The sequence below is a fragment of the Rhinoraja longicauda genome, chromosome 16 (genome assembly GCF_053455715.1).
Source record: "Rhinoraja longicauda isolate Sanriku21f chromosome 16, sRhiLon1.1, whole genome shotgun sequence".
Classification (NCBI taxonomy): Eukaryota; Metazoa; Chordata; class Chondrichthyes; order Rajiformes; family Arhynchobatidae; genus Rhinoraja; species Rhinoraja longicauda.
In genome coordinates this window covers 8,698,772-8,720,693 of record NC_135968.1, presented here as the reverse complement: position 1 = coordinate 8,720,693, position 21,922 = coordinate 8,698,772, and the positions used below count along the sequence as shown (strand labels likewise).

General features: G+C 48.6%; 1 protein-coding gene across 1 annotated transcript in view; it reads right to left on the bottom strand.

The window, feature by feature from the left end:
* The window catches only part of prkg1b (protein kinase cGMP-dependent 1b), a 422,934-nt gene that overhangs the window by 344,225 nt on the left and 56,787 nt on the right, over positions 1–21,922 (bottom strand). Inside the window, exon 2 of the mRNA XM_078412759.1 lies at positions 10,986–11,152. Within this exon, the coding sequence (XP_078268885.1) occupies positions 10,986–11,152 (167 nt within the window). The remainder of the gene's footprint in view (positions 1–10,985; positions 11,153–21,922) is intronic.

The following is a 21,922-nucleotide window of genomic DNA, read 5'->3' as shown; positions in this document are numbered from 1 at the left end:
CCTATTGTGTGCAGGATAATGCTAGTGTATGGGGTGATCGCTGGGCAGTGTGGGCCCGGTGGGCCAAAGGCCCTGTTTCCATGCTGCATCTCTAAACCCTATCAAAAACCCCTCCTCACCTGCATCAACACATTGCCTGCCAAGCCTTGTCCTGCCCCTCCTCTCTGCCAGGCTTTCTGACCACCCCCCCCCCCCCCTCCACACCTCCTCTGCTTTCCCCGTTACAACCAGTCTGAAGAAGGGTCCCGACCCGCAACGTCACCTATCCACGTTCTCCAGGGAGGGTAGGCACAAAATGCTGGCATAACTCAGCGGGACGGACAGCATCTCTGGAGAGAAGGAACGGGCGACGTTGCGGGTCGAGACCCTTCTTCAGGCCGAGTCAGGGGAGAGGGAGACACAGAGACACAGAGTCTGAAGAAGGGTCTCGACCCAAAACGTCACCCATTCCGTTTATCCAGAGATGCTGCCTGACCCGCTGAGTTACTCCAGCATTTTGTGTCTATCAGAGACACAGAGACCCAGACTGAAGAAGAGTCTTGACCCAAAACGTCACCCATTCCATTTCTCCAGAGATGCTGCCTGACCCGCTGAGTTACTCCAGCATTTTGTGTCTATCAGAGACACAGAGACCCAGTCCGAAGAAGAGTCTTGACCCAAAACGTCACCCATTCCGTTTATACAGAGATGCTGCCTGACCCGTTGATTTACTCCAGCATTTTGTGTCTATCTTTGGTGTAAACCAGCATCTGCAGTTCCTTCTTACACATTTCCCCAGGGATGATGCCTGACCCGCTGAGTTACTCCAGCATTTGGCGTCTTCTTCCCTTTCCAAATGGCACATTCATTAAACCCTTATCTTTAACACTGAATTCCAGCATTAAGGAAAAGTTCAGTGGGTGTCACAAACCTAAAACACTCGCACGAAATGCTGGGAGCAGTCGGAAGGACGGTGGGGGAGGGAGACAAATTATTTAATTTCAAGGTGAGTATTTTTCATCAGAATAATTGTTCATACGCCAGAAATGTGAACTCTGTTTCTATCTTGACAGATGGTGAGTATTTCCAGCATTTTATGCTTTTATTTTTAGTCACGGATTATCAGATAATCAGTTTCCTGCATGGCTCCAGCATTTGTTTTTAACAAATGGTCCTTCTATTTTGCATTATGTCACTCATGCAAGTGTCATAGGGTCATATAGCACCAAAAGAGGCCCTTCGGCCCAACTCACCCATGCAGACCAGATGACCCATCGAAGCTAGTCCCATCCAGAACCAGGGGCCACAGTTTAGAACAGAGATGAGGAAAAACTTTTTTAGTCAGAGAGTTGTGAATCTGTGGAATTCTCTGCCTCAGAAGGCAGTGGAGGCCAATTCTCTGAATGCATTCAAGAGAGAGCTAGATAGAGCTCTTAAGGATAGCGGAGTCAGGGGGTATGGGGAGAAGGCAGGAACGGGGTACTGATTAAGAATGATCAGCCATGATCACATTGAATGGCGGTGCTGGCTCGAAGGGCCGAATGGCCTACTCCTGCACCTATTGTCTATTGTCTATTGTCTATTGACCGCTTCTGTCCCATGTCCTACCAAACATTTCCTATCCATGCACCTGTCTAAATGTCTTTTAAACTGGGAGTGGGAGTGGTGCCTAACGACTGCGGGCTCGCTGGCAGTCTGTTGTCTTTTTTCCCTTTTGTTTGTGTGTTGGTGTTGGGGTGGTTTTTTTGTTTTTGTTTTTGGCTGTGTATGTGTGGGGGGTGTGGGGTGGGGTGGGGGGTGGTGGGAGGTGTGGGGTGGGGTGGGGTGGGGGAAACCTTTCTTTTTTTAGGTCGGGGTGAGGCTCAGCCGCGGGGCCTTCCATCGCCCGGCACGGCTCGGCCGCGGCACTTAACAGCGCCCGGTGCGGCTCGGCCGCGGGACTTAACAGCGCCCGGCGCGGCTCGGCCGAGGGACTTAACATCGCCCGGTGCGGCTCGGACGCGGGGCCTTCCATCGCCCGGCGCGGCTCGGCCGCGGCACTTAACAGCGCCCGGCGCAGCTCGGCCGCAGGACTTAAAAATCGCCCGGTGCTGCTGGGCCGCGGGGCTTTCAATCGCCCGTTACGGCCGCGGGACGTTTCAGCGCTCAGTGCGGCTCGGCCGCGGGGACTTCCATCCCCTTGCGGGGGCTGTGCGGGTCGGTCGCCTCGGTAGAGGTCGAGCTGTCTGTCCGTGGGAGGGGCATGGAGGTAGAGAGGGGACGTTTTCTTGCCTTCCATCACAGTGAGGGGGTGTTTGGAGTCACTGTGATGGATGTTTGTGTTGGGGTCGTGTGTCTTGTGTTCTTTGTTATTTTTGTGTTCTGTGACTGCTGGAAAATGTAATTTCGTTCGGTATCTCGGTATCGAATGACAATAAAAGAATACAATACAATACAATACAATACAATAAATGTTTCAATGCACAGGTTTAAGGTGAGAGGGACAAAATTTAGCTCACTTTGGTTTTTTTATGTTCGAGATTCAGAGCGGAAACAGGCCCTTCGGCCCACCGAGTCTGTGCCGACCAGCGATCACCCCGTACTCCAGCACTACCCAACACGTAATGGATAATTTACAACCTTTACCACAGCCAATTAACCTACAAACCTGCACGTCTCTGGAATGTGGGAGGAAACCAGAGCTCCCAGAGAAAACCCACGCAGGTCAGAGGGGCGAAGGTACAAACTCCGTAAGGCTACCCACTTAGTCAGGATCGAACCCGGGTCTCTGGTGCTGTAAGGCAGCGACTCTACCGCTGTGCCACCATGCCCAGATACTCGGACAAAGACCAGAGATGTAAAGAGAGAAGGTGTGAGATAAAAGGATTGAAGGATTGTACAGGGGCCTAGTGAGACCGCACTTGGAGTACTGTGTGCAGTTTTGGTCCCCAAATTTGAGGAAGGATATACTTGCTATTGAGGGCGTGCAGCGTAGGTTTACTAGGTTAATTCCCGGAATGGCGGGACTATCATATGTTGAAAGACTGAAGCGACTAGGCTTGTATACACTGGAATTTAGAAGGATGAGAGGGGATCTTATCGAAACGTATAGGATTATTAAGGGGTTGGACACGTTAGAGGCAGGAAACATGTTTCCAATGTTGGGGGAGTCCAGAACAAGGGGCCACAGTTTAAGAATAAGGGGTAGGCCATTTAGAACTGAGATGAGGAAAAGCTTTTTCAGTCAGAGAGTTGTGAATCTGTGGAATTCTCTGCCTCAGAAGGCAGTGGAGGCCAGTTCTCTGAATGCATTCAAGAGAGAGCTAGATAGAGCTCTTAAGGATAGCGGGGTCAGTGGTATAAGAAGATAACTGCAGATGCTGGTACAAATGGAAGGTATTTATTCACAAAATGCTGGAGTAACTCAGCAGGTCAGGCAGCATCTTGGGAGAGAAGGAATGGGTGACGTTTCGGGTCGAGACCCTTCTTCAGCGGAGTCAGGGGATATGGGGAGAAGGCAGGAACGGGGTACTGATTGAGAATGATCAGCCATGATCACATTGAATGGCGGTGCTGGCTCGAAGGGCCGAATGGCCTCCTCCTGCACCTATTGTCTATTGTCTATTGTCTATTGAATGCTGCCCAGTCCATCACGGGTACTGACCTCCCCACCATTGAAGGGATCTACAGGAGTCGCTGCCTCAAAAAGGCAGCCAATATTATCAGAGACCCACACCTCCCTGGCCACGCTCTCATTTCACTCCTGGCATCGGAAAGTAGATACAGGAGCCGGAAAACTGTGACGTCCAGATTCAGGAGCGGCTTCTTCCGTACAACCACTGTTGCAACTAAACACTACAACCTCCAAATACGCTTCAAACTACAATAGACTTGAGGGTAGACACAAAATGCTGGAGCAACTCAGCGGGACAGGCAGCATCTCTGGAGAGAAGGAATGGATGACGTTTCGGGCCGAGACCCTTCTAGAAACATAGAAAACATAGAAAATAGGTGCAGGAGTAGGCCATTCGGCCCTTCGAGCCTGCACCCCCATTCAATGTGATCATGGCTGATCATCCAACTCAGTATCCCGTATCTGCCTTCTCTCCATACCCCCTGATCCCTTTAGCCACAAGAGCCATATCTAACTCCCTCTTAAATATAGCCAATGAACTGGCCTCAACTACCTTCTGTGGCAGAGAATTCCACAGATTCACCACTCTCTGTGTGAAAAAAAACTTTCTCATCTTGATCCTAAAAGACTTCCCCCTTATCCTTAAACTGTGACCCCTTGTTCTGGACTTCCCCAACATCGGGAACAATCTTCCTGCATCTAGTCTGTCCAACCCCTTAAGAATTTTGTAATTTTCTATAAGATCCCCCCTCAATCTTCTAAATTCCAGCGAGTACAAGCCGAGTCTATCCAGTCTTTCTTCATATGAAAGTCCTGCCATCCCAGGAATCAATCTGGTGAACCTTCTCTGTACTCCCTCTATGGCAAGAATGTCTTTCCTCAGATTAGGAGACCAAAACTGTACGCAATACTCCAGGTGTGGTCTCACCAATGCCCTGTACAACTGCAGTAGAACCTCCCTGCTCCGATACTCAAATCCCCTTTCTAAGGCAATTCAGAAGAAGGGTCTCGGCCCGAAACGTCACCTATTCCTTTTCTCCAGGGATCTGCCTGCCCTGCTCAGTTCTCCAGCATTTTGTGACTACCTTTGATTTAAACCAGCATCTGCAATTCTTTCCTAACATGGACTTGAGGGCATTGATTTTGACTTTGTACTATTATCGTATGCTTGTTTTGTTCATATACTTAACTTACTTTTCGTTGTTTACTCCGGTCTTTACAGTGTCCTATGTTTACATATCTGTTGTGCTGCTGCAAGTAAGAGTTTCATTGGTCCATTTCGGGTCAAATGACAAGAAATCACTATTGGCTCTCGTTGAGTTTAGAAGGTTGAGGGGGGGGACCTCATTGAAACGTACAGAATAACGAAAGGCACAGATAGAGTGGATGTGGAAAGGATGTTTCCACTGGTGGGAGAGTCCAGGGCCAGAGGTCATGATAGCCTCAGAATTAAAGGGCGTTCTTTCAGAAAGGAGGAGAGGAGGAACTTCTTTAGTCAGAGGGTGGTTAATCTGTGGAACTCATTGCCACCGAGGCCTGTGGCGGGCAAGTTAGTTGATATTTTTAAGGCAGGGATAGACAAATGCTTGATTAGAAGATGGACACAAACAGCTGGAGTAACTCAGCGGGACAGGCAGCAGCTCTGGAGAGAAGGAATGGGCGACGTTTCGGGTCCAGACCCTTCTTCAGACCCATTCCTTCTCTCCAGAGATGCTGCCTGTCCCGCTGAGTTACTCCAGCTTTTTGTGTCTATCTTCGGTTTCAAACCAGCGGCTGTACAAAGTTCTTGATTGGAACCGGTGTCAAGGGTTATAAGGAGAAGGCAGGAAAATGGGATTAGGAGGCAGAGATCAGCCATGATTGAATGGCGGAGTGGACTCGATGGGCCGAATGGCCTAATTCTACTCCTACAACTTGTGAACTTGCGAACTGATCCCACAGAATACAGAGAAATTACAGTATGGTACTGCATCTGTTTGCACTATTGCGTGGAGCGATGGGGCAGCGCAGTGGTGAGGATGGTAGAGCCACTGTCTTGCAGTTTCAATAGACAATAGACAATAGACAATAGACAATAGGTGCAGGAGGAGGCCATTCGGCCCTTCGAGCCAGCACCACCATTCAATGTGATCATGGCTGATCATTCTCAATCAGTACCCCGTTCCTGCCTTCTCCCCATACCCCCTGACTTCGCTATCCTTAAGAGCTCTATCCAGCTCTCTCTAGAATGCATTCAGAGAATTGGCCTCCACTGCCCTCTGAGGCAGAGAATTCCACAGATTCACAACTCTCCGACTGAAGAAGTTTCTCCTCATCTCAGTTCTAAATGGCCTACCCCTTATTCTTAAACTGTGGCCCCTTGTTCTGGACTCCCCCCAACATTGGGAACATGTTTCCTGCCTCTAACGTGTCCAACCCCTTAATAATCTTATACGTTTCGATAAGATCTCCTCTCATCCTTCTAAATTCCAGTGTATACAAGCCTAGTCGCTCCAGTCTTTCAACATACGACATTCCCGCCATTCCGGGAATTAACCTAGTAAACCTACGCTGCGCCCCCTCAATAGCAAGAATATCCTTCCTCAAATTTGGAGACCAAAACTGCACACAGTACTCCAGGTGCAGTTTCACTAGGGCCCTGTACAACTGCAGAAGGACCTCTTTGCTCCTATACTCAACTCCTCTTGTGATGAAAGCCAACATTTCATAGGCTTGGGTTTGTTCCTGACCTCGGGTGCTGCCTGTGTGGAGTTTGCATGTTCTCTATATCACCTCATGGGTTTACCTCAAGGTGCTCCGGGTTTCCTCCCACATCCCAAAGACGTTTGGGTTGGTAGGTTAACTGGGCCTCTGTAAAATCGACCCTGAAGTGGATGGGAAAGTGGGATGACATCGAACTAAGGGGAAACGGCTGATCGATGGTCAGCATGCACTTGGCGGGCCGAAGGGCCTGTTTCCACAGTGGAACTCTTAAAAACTTTTTTAAATAATTAAAACTGAAAACTATGAAGGTGGCGCAGCGGTAGAGTTGCTGCCTTGTAGCGCCAGAGACCCAGATTCCATCCTGACTTTGGTGCTGTCCACACGGAGTTTGTCCGTTCTCCTCATGACCTGCGTGGGTTTTGCCCGGGTGCCCTGGCTTCCTCCCAAACTCCAAAGACGTACAGGCATGTAGGTTGATTGGCTTTGGAACCAAGGGTGCCAGACAATCGGGTGGTGGACCTGTATTGCAAAAGCTATTCATATCATATCATATCATATATATATACAGAGCGGAAACAGGCCTTTTCGGCCCACCAAGTCCGCGCCGCCCAGCGATCCCCACACATTAACACTATCCTACACCCACTAGGGACAATATTTTACATTTACCCAGTCAATTAACCTACATACCTGTACGTCTTTGGAGTGTGGGAGGAAACCGAAGATCTCGGAGAAAACCCACGCAGGTCACGGGGAGGACGTACAAACTCCTTACAGTGCAGCACCCGTAGTCAGGATCGAACCTGAGTCTCCGGCGCTGCATTCGCTGTAAAGCAGCAACTCTACCGCTGCGCTACCGTACTGGGACACTGAGAGAAACAGGAACATTTTACTTTAGCTTTCTCGTGTCAGAACTGGCTCTGAAGGCCCTGAGAGGCTTTTCACAGTCAAACCTTCCTCACATCTGGTAATAAAACAGCTCCACATTGCATCCGATCTCTTAAGTATCAAACCAAGAAGTGTGAACTGTTCCCAAGATCATCACATTTCTCAATATTCCTGAGCCTGTTCGCTTATCCACAGCTTTTCTGTTGTTGATCATAACAGCCTGCAACAACATTACATTTGGGGAATTAAAGTGATCTATTGAAATCCTGAGCAAGTTTAGTTTAGTTCAGAGATACAGCGCAGAAACAGGCCCTTCAGCCCACCGAGTCTGCACCGACCAGCGATCCCCGCTCATTAACATTATCCTACACATACTAGGGACAATTTTTTTTAGAACATTTCTAACAAGCCAATTAACCTACAAACCTGTACGTCATTAATGACTTAGACGAAGGGATTAAAAGTACCATTAGCAAATTTGCAGATGATACTAAGCTGGGGGGTAGTGTGAATTGTGAGGAAGATGCAATAAGGCTGCAGGGTGACTTGGACAGGTTGTGTGAGTGGGCGGATACATGGCAGATGCAGTTTAAACTGTAGATAAGTGTGAGGTTATTCACTTTGGAAGTAAGAATAGAAAGGCAGATTATTATCTGAATGGTGTCAAGTTAGGAGGAGGAGGAGTTCAACGAGATCTGGGTGTCCTAGTGCATCAGTCAATGAAAGGAAGCATGCAGGTACAGCAGGCAGTGAAGAAAGCCAATGGAATGTTGGCCTTCGTAACAAGAGGAGTTGAGTATAGGAGCAAAGAGGACCTTCTACAGTTGTACCGGGCACTGGTGAGACCGCACCTGGAGTACTGTGCAGTTTTGGTCTCCGAATTTGAGGAAGGATATTCTTGCTATGGAGGGCGTGCAGCGTAGGTTCACTAGGTTAATTCCCGGAATGGCGGGACTGTCGTATGTTGAAAGGCTGGAGCGATTGGGCTTGTATACACTGGAATTTAGAAGGATGAGGGGGGATCTTATTGAAACATATAAGATAATTAGGGGATTGGACACATTAGAGGCAGGAAACATGTTCCCAATGTTGGGGGAGTCCAGAACAAGGGGCCACAGTTTAAGAATAAGGGGTAGGCCATTTAGAACGGAGATGAGGAAGAACTTTTTCAGTCAGAGAGTGGTGAAGGTGTGGAATTCTCTGCCTCAGAAGGCAGTGGAGGCCAGTTCGTTGGATGCTTTCAAGAGAGAGCTGGATAGAGCTCTTAAGGATAGCGGAGTGAGGGGGTATGGGGAGAAGGCAGGAACGGGGTACTGATTGAGAGTGATCAGCCATGATCGCATTGAATGGCGGTGCTGGTTCGAAGGGCTGAATGGCCTACTCCTGCACCTATTGTCTATTGTCTATTGTCTATTGTCTATTGTCTATTGTCTTTGGAGTGTGGGAGGAAAATTCGAAGGTCAGGATGGAACCCGGGTCTCTGGCGCTGTAAGGCAGCAACTCTACCGCTGTGCACGCGTTGCCCTGTCCAACATTTCCAAGAACTCCTTCCCCTCCTACCGAAAGAGTGTAGAAGTTGCTGTGGCTTTTTGAAATAAAATGAATATCCGAAAAAGTGCTTTTGGTGAATTGACGAGATCCATTGAAATCCTGGGCGAGTTGTCAGTAGTTCCAAGAGCACTATCAGCGGCAAGGTAGAGCGAGCAAGAGCGCCAGAGACCCGGGTTCGATCCCGACTACGGACGCCGTCTGTCCGGAGCTAGTACGTTCTTCCCGTGACCTGCGCGGCTTTTCTCCGGGAGTTCCGGTCGCCTCCCGTGCTGCGAAGACGTGCAGGTTTGTAGGCTAATTGGCTCATAGAAACATAGAAAATAGGTGCAGGAGTAGGCCATTCGGCCCTTCGAGCCTGCACCGCCATTCAATATGATCATGGCTGATCATCCAGCTCAGTAGCCTGTACCTGCCTTCTCTCCATACCCCCTGATCCCTTTAGCCACAAGGGCCACATCTAACTCCCTCTTAAATATAGCCAATGAACTGGCCTCAACTACCTTCTGTGGCAGAGAATTCCACAGACTCACCACTCTCTGTGTGAAGAAATGTCTTCTCATCTCGGTCCTAAAAGACTTCCCCCTTATCCTTAAGCTGTGACCCCTGGTTCTGGACTTCCCCAACATCGGGAACAATCTTCCCGCATCTAGCCTCTCCAACCCCTTAAGAATTTTATATGTTTCAATAAGATCCCCCCTCAGCCTTCTGAATTCCAGCGAGTACAAGCCTAGTCTATCCAGTCTTTCTTCATATGAGCTCGGTTAAATATCGCACATCGTCCCTCGTGTGTGTAGGATGGTGCTAGGGCACGGGTATCAGCTGGTCTGCGCGGACTCGGTGGGGCCGGAGGGCCCGTTTCCGCACTGTATCTCCAAGACCAGGAAACAAAAGAAAACGAAACTCCCAGCAGAAATAGCCTCGAAGCTGCCGAAGGTTTTTTGCAAAGAAAATTAATATTGCAAATCGTACTTTACAATGACGCACAAAACCCATGTAAAAAAACATGGCGGGTAGGCTTAAATGAAGGAGGCATGGTCGTAGATTCATCCCTGGCACAGAGCTGTGGGGTCACCTCTGCAGCATTTTCTCTGCAACTGCATGCAATCACCACCAGGCAGTTCCAATAGACAATAGACAATAGACAATAGGTGCAGGAGGAGGCCATTCGGCCGTTCGAGCCAGCACCGCCATTCTATGTGATCGTGGCAGGAACGGGGTACTGATTGAGAATGATCAGCCATGATCACTTTGAATGGTGGTGCTGGCTCGAAGGGCCGAATGGCCTTCTCCTGCACCTATTGTCTATTGTCTATTGACACAAAGATGGCCAGGAGAGGAGAGGAAAGGAGTGGGAGCCAAAAATGGCGCCATAAAAAAAATCACTGCACACTTGCATATGTTACACAAAATGCACCATTGGTGTAGTATGACTTAATCGGAATAGTTTAAATTGCAGAACTAATTCATCCTTGCAGTCTGTTGATGAAGTCAATTCTAATACAATCACCCCACCGATAAACAATATTGTGAGCATTTATCAAATCTTGCAATTACATTACGATCGGCATAATTTATGATGGCCGTCGAAATGATTCGTATAGTTTGGTTTAGTTTCGTTTATCGTCACGTGTACCGAGCGAGGTACAGTGAAAAGCTTTTGTTGCGTGTTCGCCAGTCAGCAGAAAGACAAGACACGATTGCAAACGATCCATGCACGATAAAGGAATAACGTTTAGTGCAATAGGTAAAGCCGGCAAAGTCCGATCAAGGATAGTCCTAAGTGTCACCAATGAGGTAGATAGTAGTTCAACACTGCTCTCTGGTTGTGGTAGGATGATTCAGTTGCCTGATAACAGCTGGGAAGAAACTGTCCCTGAGTCTGGGTGATTTCTGCTGATAAGTTTGGTGATTATTTACTTTTTATCGTACAATTTAGTATCTGGTTGTGGCAGGATGATTCAGTTGCCCGATAAGAGCTGGGAAGAAACTTCCCGCTGAATCTGGAGGTGTGCGTCTTCGCACTTCGACACCTTTTTGCCCGATGGGAGAGGGGAGAAGAGGGAGTGGCCGGGGTGGGACTCGTCCTTGATTATGCTGCTGGCCTTGCCGAGGTAGGCCTTTGCTTCTTGGGTGTGATAAAAGTTAGTGATTGTTTTCATGTGGTAAGGTGTATGTAATGCTGGAGGACTCCTGCAGACGGCTTGGAGATCGGTCGGTGCATTAAATGATTAGACAGCTCAAGTGACCCTACCTTCCATAACGTAAACCAGCGAGCCAACGTCACCCTCCTTGATAATGCAGCTGTCCTTTCCATATTCCACTGGGTACATGCAGTCCACAATCTCCTGAATCTGGGAAAGCTCCAGGTTTTTCATGAAGTCATTGTCTTGGATTGCCTCCTTGATCAGTTCCTTCGACCTGGAGTTTAAAAAAGAACAAGGTTGTCAGTCGCAATTCCAATGCTTCTCCGAATTAATAACCATCGGCAGAGACACGGTGGCGCAGCGGTAGAACTGCTGCCTTACAGCGCCAGAGGCCCGCGTTTGATCCTGACCACGGGTGCTGTGTGTACAGAGTTTTGTACGTTCTCCCCGTGGCCTGCGTGGGTTTTCTCCGAGATCCTCGGTTTCCTCCCACACTCCAAAGCCGAACAGGTTTTTAGCTTAATTGGCTCGGTGTAATTGTAAAGCGTCCCTCACGTGTAAGATGGTGCTGGTGTACAGGGTGATCGCTGGGCGGCGCGGACTCGATGAGCCGAAGGGGCCGTTTCTGCGCAGTGTCTCTCAACTAAACTAAACTAAACTAAACCAGTAAGGTGCAAGTATGCAACCTTCCCCCCCACTGACGAACTGTACACTGCAAGGGCCAGGAAGTGAGCGGGCAAGATCACCTCTGACCCCTCTCACCCTGGCCACAAACTCTTCGAAGCACTTCCCTCTGGAAGGCGACTCCGGACTGTCAGAGCAGCCACAGCCATACATAAAAACAGCTTTTTTCCCCACGAGTGATGGTTCTATTCAATAACCAAAGTCTGTAGTCTGTTTTTAGCTCTGGTTTATTTTCACCCACATGTTTAGACCGTAATGTTGTATCCTTATTGTTTTGATGTGGTTATGCTTTATTCTTAATTGTTAACTGTATGTTTGTGTTGTCATTTGTGAGCGGAGCACTAAGGCACATTCCTTGTATATGCACATACTTGGCCAATAAACTTATTCATTCATTCATACCACATCATTTAAAGATTTTTTTTCCAAACTCGAGCCCTAAGTTTGAAGGCCAAGTTTTTAATGAAATAAATACATGAAAGCTTTAGACTTTAGAGATGCAGCGCGGAAACAGACCAATTTGGCCCATCGTGCCCGCGCCGACCGGCGATTCCCCCCCATACACTAACCTACACATGCTAGGGTCAATTTCTTTACAACTTACTGAAGCCAATTAACCTACATGTCAATCGACAATAGACAATAGACAATAGACAATAGACAATAGTTGCAGGAGGAGGCCATTCAGCCGTTCGAGCCAGCACCACCATTCAATGTGATCATGGCTGACCATTCTCAATCAGTACCCCCGTTCCTGCCTTCTCCCCATACCCCCTGACTCCGCTATCCTTAAGAGCTCTATCTAGCTCTCTCTTGAATGCATTCAGAGAATTGGCCTCCACTGCCTTCTGAGGCAGAGAATTCCACAGATTCACAACTCTCTGACTGAAAAAGGTTTTTCCTCGTCTCAGTTCTAAATGGCCTACCCCTTATTCTTAAACTGTGGCCCCTTGTTCTGGACTCCCCCCAACATTGGGAACATGTTTCCTGCCTCTAACGTGTCCAACCCCTTAATAATCTTAATAATGTCTGTACGCCTTTGGAGGATGGGAGGAAACCGGAGCACCCGGGGAAAACCCACGCGGTCACAGGGAGAACGTGCAGACTCCATACAGACAGCATCCGTTGTCACGGTCGAACCCGGGTCTCTAGTGCTGTGAGGCTGCAATTCTGCCGCTGCGCCACCGTGCCGCCCCTGCATTGTTCCGTAGCAACAGTGCCATGTCTACGTTGATCACTTGTAGACCTCTGCCAAAATCAACCGAGAATACAGACACAAAATGCTGGAGTAACTCAGCAGGACAGGCAGCATCTCCGGAGAGAAGGAATGGGTGACGTTCTAGGTCGAGACCCTTCTCAGTTTCGTTTTTATTGTCGCGTGTACCGAGGTACAGTAGTGAAAGGCTGTTTGTTGCATGCTAACCAGTCAGCTGAATAGACAATAGACAATAGACCCACCGAGTCCGCGCCCACCCCGCACATTAACACTATCCTACACCCACTAGGGACAATCAATAGACAATAGACAATAGACAATGGGTGCAGGAGGAGGCCATTCGGCCCTTCGAGCCAGCACCGCCATTCAATGTGATCATGGCTGATCATTCTCAATCAGTACCCCGTTCCTGCCTTCTCCCCATACCCCCTGACTCCGATATCCTTAAGAGCTCTATCTAGCTCTCTCTTGAATGTATTCAGAGAATTGGCCCCCACTGCCCTCTGAGGCGGAGAATTCCACAGATTCACAACTCTCTGACTAAAAAAAAACATTACACGATTACAATCAAGCCATTTAGAAACATAGAGACATGGAAAAATAGGTGCGGGAGTAGGCCATTCGGCCCTTTGAGCCAGCACTGCTATTCACTATGATCATGGCTGATCATCTAAAATCAGTATCTCTTCCTGCTTTTTCCCCATGACCCTTGATTCCTTTAGCCCCAGGAGCTAAATCTAACTCTCTCTTGAAAACATCCAGTGAATTGGCCTCCCCTGCCTTCTGTGGCAGAGAATTCCACAGATTCACGACTCTCTGGGTGAAAGAGTTTTTCCTCACCTCAGTCATAAATGGCCAACCCCTTATTCTTAAACTGTGACCCCTGGTTCTGGACTCCCCCACCATCGGTAACATTCTTCCTGCATCTAGCCTGTCCAATCCTTTAAGAATTGTATATGTTTCTATAATATCCCCTCTCATCCATCTAAATTCCAGTGAATACAAGCCCAGTCAACCCATTCTTTCATCATATGTCAGTCCCGCCATCCCCAGAATTAACCTGGTGAACCGACGCTGCACTCCCGCAATGGCAATAATGTCCTTCCTCAAATTAGGAGACCATTTACAGTGCATAGATACATGTATAATGGAATAACGTTCAGTGCAAGGTAAAGCCAGCAAAGTCCAATCAAGGATAGTCCAAGGGTCACCAAAGAGGTAGATAGTAGTTCAGCACTGCTCTCTGGTTGTGGTGAATCTGTGGAATTCTTTGCCACAGAAGGCTGTGGAGGTCAAGTCAGTGGATATTTTTTTAAGGCAAAGACAGATAGATTCTTGATTAGACAATAGACAATAGACAATAGGTGCAGGAGGAGGCCATTCGGCCCTTCGAGCCAGCACCGCCATTCAATATGATCATGGCTGATCATTCTCAATCAGTACCCCGTCCCTGCCTTCTCCCCATACCCCCTGACTCCGCTATCCTTAAGAGCTCCATCCAGCTCTCTCTTGAATGCATTAGTACGGGTTTCAAAGGTTATGGGGAGAAGGCAGGAGAATGGAGTTAGGAGGGAGAGACAGATCCCCCATGATTGAACGGCAGAGTAGACTTGATGGGCCGAATGGCCCAATTCTACTCCTATCACTTACGATCTTATGTTTCTTCAGACCAAAACCAACAAAACCCTTCAATGTACACTAACATTTACAGGATATAGGTTTTTGTGTGAAAGATTATTAAGGGAAATACTGTTAAACTGATCAACCAAGATTTAAATAAATAGCAGGGAAGCCCGAAGTGCAGCTATTATGTGGTCAAGTCTACTTTCATTTTCCAGGTATTTATCTTTGTCACGAAGCATTTGCCAACAACACATTAAACAGGGGAATCTCAATGGACATTTATCTCCATTTATCATGTTATAACATCAAACCCTGCACTAGTTATCTCCGCCAAGGATTTTATGAAAGATTATTTACTGGATAAATTCTGCAACAGGGAATTAATTGGGCTTTCCTGGTTGAAGAGCCATTTACAATAATAATGTTGCTGGAATTGTCAATAATTCCCAATGTACAGAACAAACTAGTTCTGATGAAAAGTTGGTCAGCAATGAACATCGCCCAAGGGAAACTATATGCACTTGCAAAGCAGTGGCAAGATGACTGGCCTTGAACTGTAAAAACATTATCAGGTAGACTTGTGTCACAATAATGTGTGTGTGTGTGTGCGTGCGTGCGTGCGAGAGAGAGAGAGAGAGAGAGAGAGAGAGAGAGAGAGAGAGAGAGAGAAGAGAGAGAGAGAGAGAGAGAGAGAGAGAGAGAGAGAGAGAGAGAGAGAGAGAGAGAGAGAGAGAGAGAGAGAGAGAGAGAGAGAGAGAGAGAGAGAAGAGAGAGAGAGAGAGAGAGAGAGAGAGAGAGAGAGAGAGAGAGAGAGAGAGAGAGAGAGAGAGAGAGAGAGAGGAGAGAGAGAGAGTGAGAGAGAATGAGAGAGAGAGAGAATGAGAGAGAGAATCTGCCTTCCTTTCTGCACACCACAATAAAAAGCCTTATTCGCACCGTCGTGTGATAATAATACTGGCCCATAATTACCGTGACATTTAATTAATTAGTCCATCAGTCATTGAACAAAACAAATATGAATAACCATAAAATTAGCTAAAGCAGGACAATTAATAGTGTGCTCTTCTACACAAATATAAATCTTGGTCTCAAGGGAATATATTGAGTGTCTGCAAAGCTTGATAAGCACATTCAGACCATCTGGCATCCAACTTTTATTGCCTGTTCATCTCTAATAACTAATAGTATTATGGGCGGCGCAGCGGTAGAGTTGCTGCCTTACAGCGCTTGCAGCGCCAGAGACCCGGGTTTGATCCCGACTACGGGTGCTGTCCGCACGGAGTTTGTACGTTCCCCCCCCCCCCCCCCCCCCCCCCGTGAACCGCGCGGGTTTTCTCCGAGATCTTCGGTTTCCTCCCACACTCCGAAGATTGGCTTGGGTTTGTGTACTTGGCATGAGTGTAAAATGTCCCTGGTGCGTGCGTGTAGGGTGGCGTTAATGTGCGGGGATCGCGGGTCGTGCGGACCCGGTGGGCCGAAGGGCCTGTTTCCGCGCCGTGTCTCTAAACTAAACTAAAACTATTATTATTATTATTAAGGGGTTGGACACGTTAGAGGCAGGAAACATGTTCCCAATGTTGGGGGAGTCCAGAACCAGGGGCCACAGTTTGAGAATAAGGGGGAGGCCATTTAGAACGGAGATGAGGAAAAACTTTTTCAGTCAGAGAGTTGTGAATCTGTGGAATTCTCTGCCACAGAAGGCAGTGGAGGGCAATTCTCTGAATACATTCAAGAGAGAGCTAGATAGAGCTCTTAAGGATAGCGGAGTCAGGAGGTATGGGGAGAAGGCAGGAACGGGTACTGATTGAGAATGATCAGCCATGATCACATTGAATGGCGGTGCTGGCTCGAAGGGCCGAATGGCCTACTCCTGCACCTATTGTCTATTGTCTATTGTCTATCATGTAACTAAGAAAGGTGATGGCTTTTTTTTCTGAGTTATAGTAATGCCTGCAGGTTATATCCAAAATAATTAATAAGCCGTGTTGCTTGTCTAATCTGTCAGAATGTCAGAGGCGTGAAATGGCGCCAATGAAACTAATTGCTATTATTGAAAGAATAAAAGTAGCATTAGTCACCGGAACTGTCTAATCGCCAGAGCATAAAAGGCAATTAGGAGTGAAATATATTTAAATAATGATTTTTTGTTGTCACAAACGTTATGTTGCTACAATGATCCACGACCGTAATCAACTTATCTCAAAATGTCATTCTGCATCCCACAAGCTCGGGTTTCCCAGCAGTGAACGGAACGTAGAACGGAATGGAATATTTGATTGTCACGTGCGGCAAGGCACGGTGAAATTCTTTGCTTGCCCACCCAAGGTATGCGGATAGCCCACGTGCGGCCACGGTGGCGCGGCGGTATGGTTGCGGCCTTGCAGCGGTCTGCAGCGCCAGAAACCCGCGTTCGATCGCGACTCGAGGATGCTTGTCCGCACGGAGTTTCTACGTTCTCCCCGTGACCCGCCCGGGTTTTCTCCGCGATCTTCCGTTTCCTCCCGCGCTCCAAAGGCACGCGGGTGTGCAGGTAGATTCGCTTGGGAGAAGTGTAAGATTTGTCCCCCTAGTCATAGAGTCCTAGAGGCACGGAGTGAAACAGCGTGGAAACAGGCCCTTCGGCCCAACTTGCCCGCGCCGGCCAACATGTCCCAGCTCCACTGCTAGTCCGATTCCAGTGTGTGTAGGATAGTGTTAGTGTGCGGGGATCACCGTTCGGCACAGACCCGATGGGCCGAAAGGTCTGTTTCCGCGCTGTATCTCCGAACTAAACTAAACTAAATAAACGGCGCTGACGAAGTCAAGTCTACTCCGCCATTCAATCATGGCTGATCTATCTCTCCCTCCTAACCCCATTCTCCTGCCTTCTCCCCATAACCTCTGACACCCGGACTAATCAAGAATCCATCTATCTCTTAAAGATAGCGGAGTCAGGGGGTATGGGGAGAAGGCAGGAACGGGGTACTGATTGTGAATGATCAGCCATGATCACATTGAATGGGGGTGCTGGCTCGAAGTGCCGAATGGCCTCCTCCTGCACCTATTGTCTATTGTCTATTGTCTCTGGCCTTAAAGTGATAGGTGGATACTGCTGAGGGGGATTTTATGGCAAGTAGGTGGAGTAAGTGACAAGAAGGGGGGGGGGGGGGAGGTGGGAAGAGCTGGAGGCAAGAAAGAACCACGACCGATCACAGCCGGCAACAAATGACTTCAGATAGGGACCAGCCAAACGGAAGCAATGGCGAAGAAAACACCTCGACCTCCCCAGAAGGCTGAGGAGGTTCGGCCTGTCCCCAACAACTCTCAGCAACCTCTCCAGATGCGCCGAAGAAAGCATTTTATTTGGGATGCATCCCACCATGGTTTGGGAACAGCCCCATCCAAGACCGCAAGGAATCGCGGAGAATTGTGGACGCAGCCGAGACCATCACACAAACCAACCTCCCTTCCATTGACTCCATCTACGGCAAGGCCACCAGCATAATCAAAGACAAGTCTCACTCCGGTCACTCCCTCTTCTCCCCTCTCCTATCAGGCAGGAGTGTGAAAACGCACACCTCCAGATTCAGGGACAGTTTCTTCCCAGCTGTTGTCAGGCAATAGACAATAGACAATAGGTGCAGGAGGAGGCCATTCGGCCCTTCGAGCAAGCACCGCCATTCAATGTGATCATGGCTGATCATTCTCAATCAGTACCCCGTTCCTGCCTTCTCCCCATACCCACTGACTCCTCTATCCTTAAGAGCTCTATGTAGCTCTCTCTTGAATGCATTCAGAGAATTGGCCTCCACTGCCTTCTGAGGCAGAGAATTCCACAGATTCACAACTCTCTGAATGAAAAAGTTTTTCCTCATCTCAGTTCTGAATGGCCTACCCCTTATTCTTAAACTGTGGCCCCTGGTTCTGGACTCCCCCAACATTGGGAACATGTTTCCTGCCTCTAACGTGTCCAACCCCTTAATAATCTTATACGTTTCGATAAGATCCCCTCTCATCCTTCTAAATTCCAGTGTATTCCAGGCAACTGAACCAACTGAACCAACTACTGAACCAACTCTTGTCAACAACTAGACAGCGATCCTGGGCCACCGTCTACCTCATTGGAGACGCTCGGACTATCTTTAATTGGACTTTACTGTTTTTTATCTTGCACATCTCAAACATTACTCCATTAATCATGTATCTGTACACTGCGATGGCTCGATTGTAATATAACATATAACATATAACAACTACAGCATGGAAACAGGCCTGTCCGGCCCTACCCTCAATAAACAAAACTAAACTAAACTAAAACAATTCCAGCACTTTGTGTCCATCTTTGATATAATAATTATAATAATAATAAGCATTTATTTTATATAGCGCCTTTCCAGAAGCTCAAAGCGCTTTACAAAAACAATCATAACATAAAAACAAACAGACAAACTATGCTAACGGAGAAGCGGCGAATAAACAGCGCCAGCGTCCTCTCACGTCAGGGTCCGGCAGTATACAACACAAAGCACAGGACACACAGATACAATTTTTACACAAACAGCCATCACAGTGATTGCTCTAGGCACACCCTCACTGTGATGGAAGGCAAAGAAAAGTCTTATCTCCTCCTCATTCTTCTCCCGTGGTGCCACGAGGTGATCGAGGCTCATATCGAGGCTGGTATGAACCAGCATCTGCAATTCTTTGTTTCTATACCTTTGCACAGTATTCCCCACAAACTAGCTCACTATTCACTGCGCGCCATGATGTAACCCAATGGCTCTCCAAATTCTAGTTCAATAATTTCCAGATCTTTTCTCACATACATAAATGTCTCCAAAGTATTATTCCTGCAATTATCTCTAGCATTCAATGCATTTTCTGCTCCATTAAGTCTGAGGTACCACGCTGGCAGACTAGTCAGTCATTTTGGCTCAGCACTGATGCATCATCTGCTTAAACGTGCCTGTCTTAATTTTAGTTTAGCGTTAGAGATGTCATGTAGCATGGAGTCACGATGCGAGCCCACGCCAACCAGCGATCACCTGCTCACACTTCACACTCTATGTTTTCCCACTTTCCCATCCACTCCCGACACCAATTTTACACAGGCCGATCGACCCATAAACCCGCACGCCTTTGGGACGTGGGAGGAAACCGGAGCGCCCGAAGGAAACTCACGCTGTCACGGGGAGAACTTGCAAACCCCGCACTGACAGCACCCGAGGTGGGGATCGAACCTGGGTCTCTGGCGCTGGGAGGCAGCGACTCCACTATGCTGCCCGTCCTCATCCGGAGAGTTCCCGTGGGTTCTGGAGGACCTGGTGTTGATTCAGTAATCTGACTGGCTTTTCCATGATTCACCGAGTCCTTAAGAAAAATCACAAAGGGCGGCACGGTGGCTCAGCGGTAGAACTGCTGCCTCACAGCGCCAGAGACCCGGGTTCGATATCGACTACGGGTGCTGTCTGTACGGAGTTGGCTCGTTCTCCCCGTGACCTGCGTGGGTTTTCCCAGAGATCTTCGGTTTCCTCCCACACTCCAACAGGTCTCACACAGGTTTGTAGGTTAATTGGCTTGGTGTAAGCGTAAATTGTCCCTAGTGCGTGTGTAGCATAGTGTTACTGTGCGGGGATCGCTGTTCGGTGTGGACTTGGTGGGCCGAAGGGCCTGTTTCTGCACTGTATCACTGAACTAAACTAAACTAAACTGAAATAGAAAAGGCTAACGGCAGGGTAAAGAAAATCCATAAATCAGTTAAATCAATTTTAAGTCGACTTACAACACACAGAGATATTCATACTCTGTGAAGCTCTTACTGGAGCTAACCAATCCAATTCCAAATCCCTGCTCTTTCTATAGTCTTGTTTTGCAAAGACTTAGGCAATTCAGTTTTAACCTGTGTTGCAGTTTTCACCACGTCTGGTAAAGGCATTGTAGATTACGATGATATTCTGTGACAAAGAAACAATAATGGTGCAGTAATAACAATAATAGTCTATGTAGTTCAGAGCAAACATGAGTCTGACCCACTTGATTTCTGATCTACCAGATAGCAGAAACAAATTCCAGCCTCTTCCCTACAACCATCAGGCTTTAAACACTGCGACCTCCAATAAGCTCTGAACTACATAGACTATTATTGTTATTACTGCACCATTATTGTTTCTTTGTTTTTTATGTGTACGTATGTGTGCGTGTGTGTATATACACATACATGCACACACACACACACACACACACACACACACACACACACACATATATATATATAAACATAGAACATAGAAACATAGAAAATAGGTGCATGAGTAGGCCATTCGGCCCGTCGAGACAGCACCATCGTTCAATATGATCATGACTGATCATCCAAAATCAGTACCCCGTTCCTGCTTTCTCCCCATATCCCTTTATTCAGTTAGCTCTAAGAGCTATATCTAACTCTCTCTTGAACAGATCCAGTGAATTGACCTCCAATGCCTTCTGTGCCAGAGAATTCCACATGTGTCTCTGCGTCTCTGGGTCCACACGCAAAGGGATGGAAGTCCCCGCGGCCGAGCCGCACCGGGCGCTGAAAAGTCCCGCGGCCGTGCCGGGCGATTGAAGGCCCCGCGGCCGAGCCGTACCGGGTGCTGAAACGTCCCGTGACCGAGCCGGGCGATGGAAGGCCCCGCGGCCGTACCGTGCGCTGCTAAGTCCCGCGGCCGAGCCGCACCGGGCGATGTTAGGTCCTGCGGCCGAGCCGCACCAGCGATGTAAAGTCCCGCGGCCGAGCCACGCCGGGCGATGGAAGGCCCCGCGGCCGAGCCGCACCTGGCGCTGAACCGTCCCGCGGCCGCGCCGGGCAATGTTAGGTCCCGCGGCCGAGCCGCACCAGCGATGTAAAGTCCCGCGGCCGCGCCGGGCGATGTTAGGTCCCGCGGCCGAGCCGCCCCAGCGATGTAAAGTCCCGCGGCCTAGCCGCACCGGGCGATGTTAGGTCCCGCGGCCGAGCCGCACCAGCGGTGTAAAGTCCAGCGGCCGAGCCGCACCGGGCGATGGCAGGCCCCGCGGGCGATGGAAGGCCCGCGGCCGAGCCGCGCCCCGCGCCGTGAGGAAGAGACCTAAAGAGGAAAGGTTTCCCCCACCCCACCCCCCCCCCCCACACATACACAGCCAAAAAACAAAAACAAAAACCATCCCAACACCGACACACAACAAAAAAAAGGAAAAAAGACGAACAGACTGCCAGCGAGCAGCAGCCGTTAGGCTCCGCCACACGTGACGCACTGGTTTCCACCCATATCCCAAAGATGTACAGTTTTGTAGTTTAATTGGCTACGGGAAAATTGTAACTTGTCCCTAGTGTGTCGGGCAGTGCTGGAATACGGGGTGATCTGCGGTCGGTGCGGACTCGGTGGGCCAAAGGGCCTGATTCCTTTGGCCTCACTAAACTAAATTAGAGACTGAATAATCTTTGGCAACACAAAAAGCTGGAGTGACCTAGTGGGCAACTCAGCGGGTCAGACAGCATCTAGAAAAGGAATAATTCCCTTTATCCAG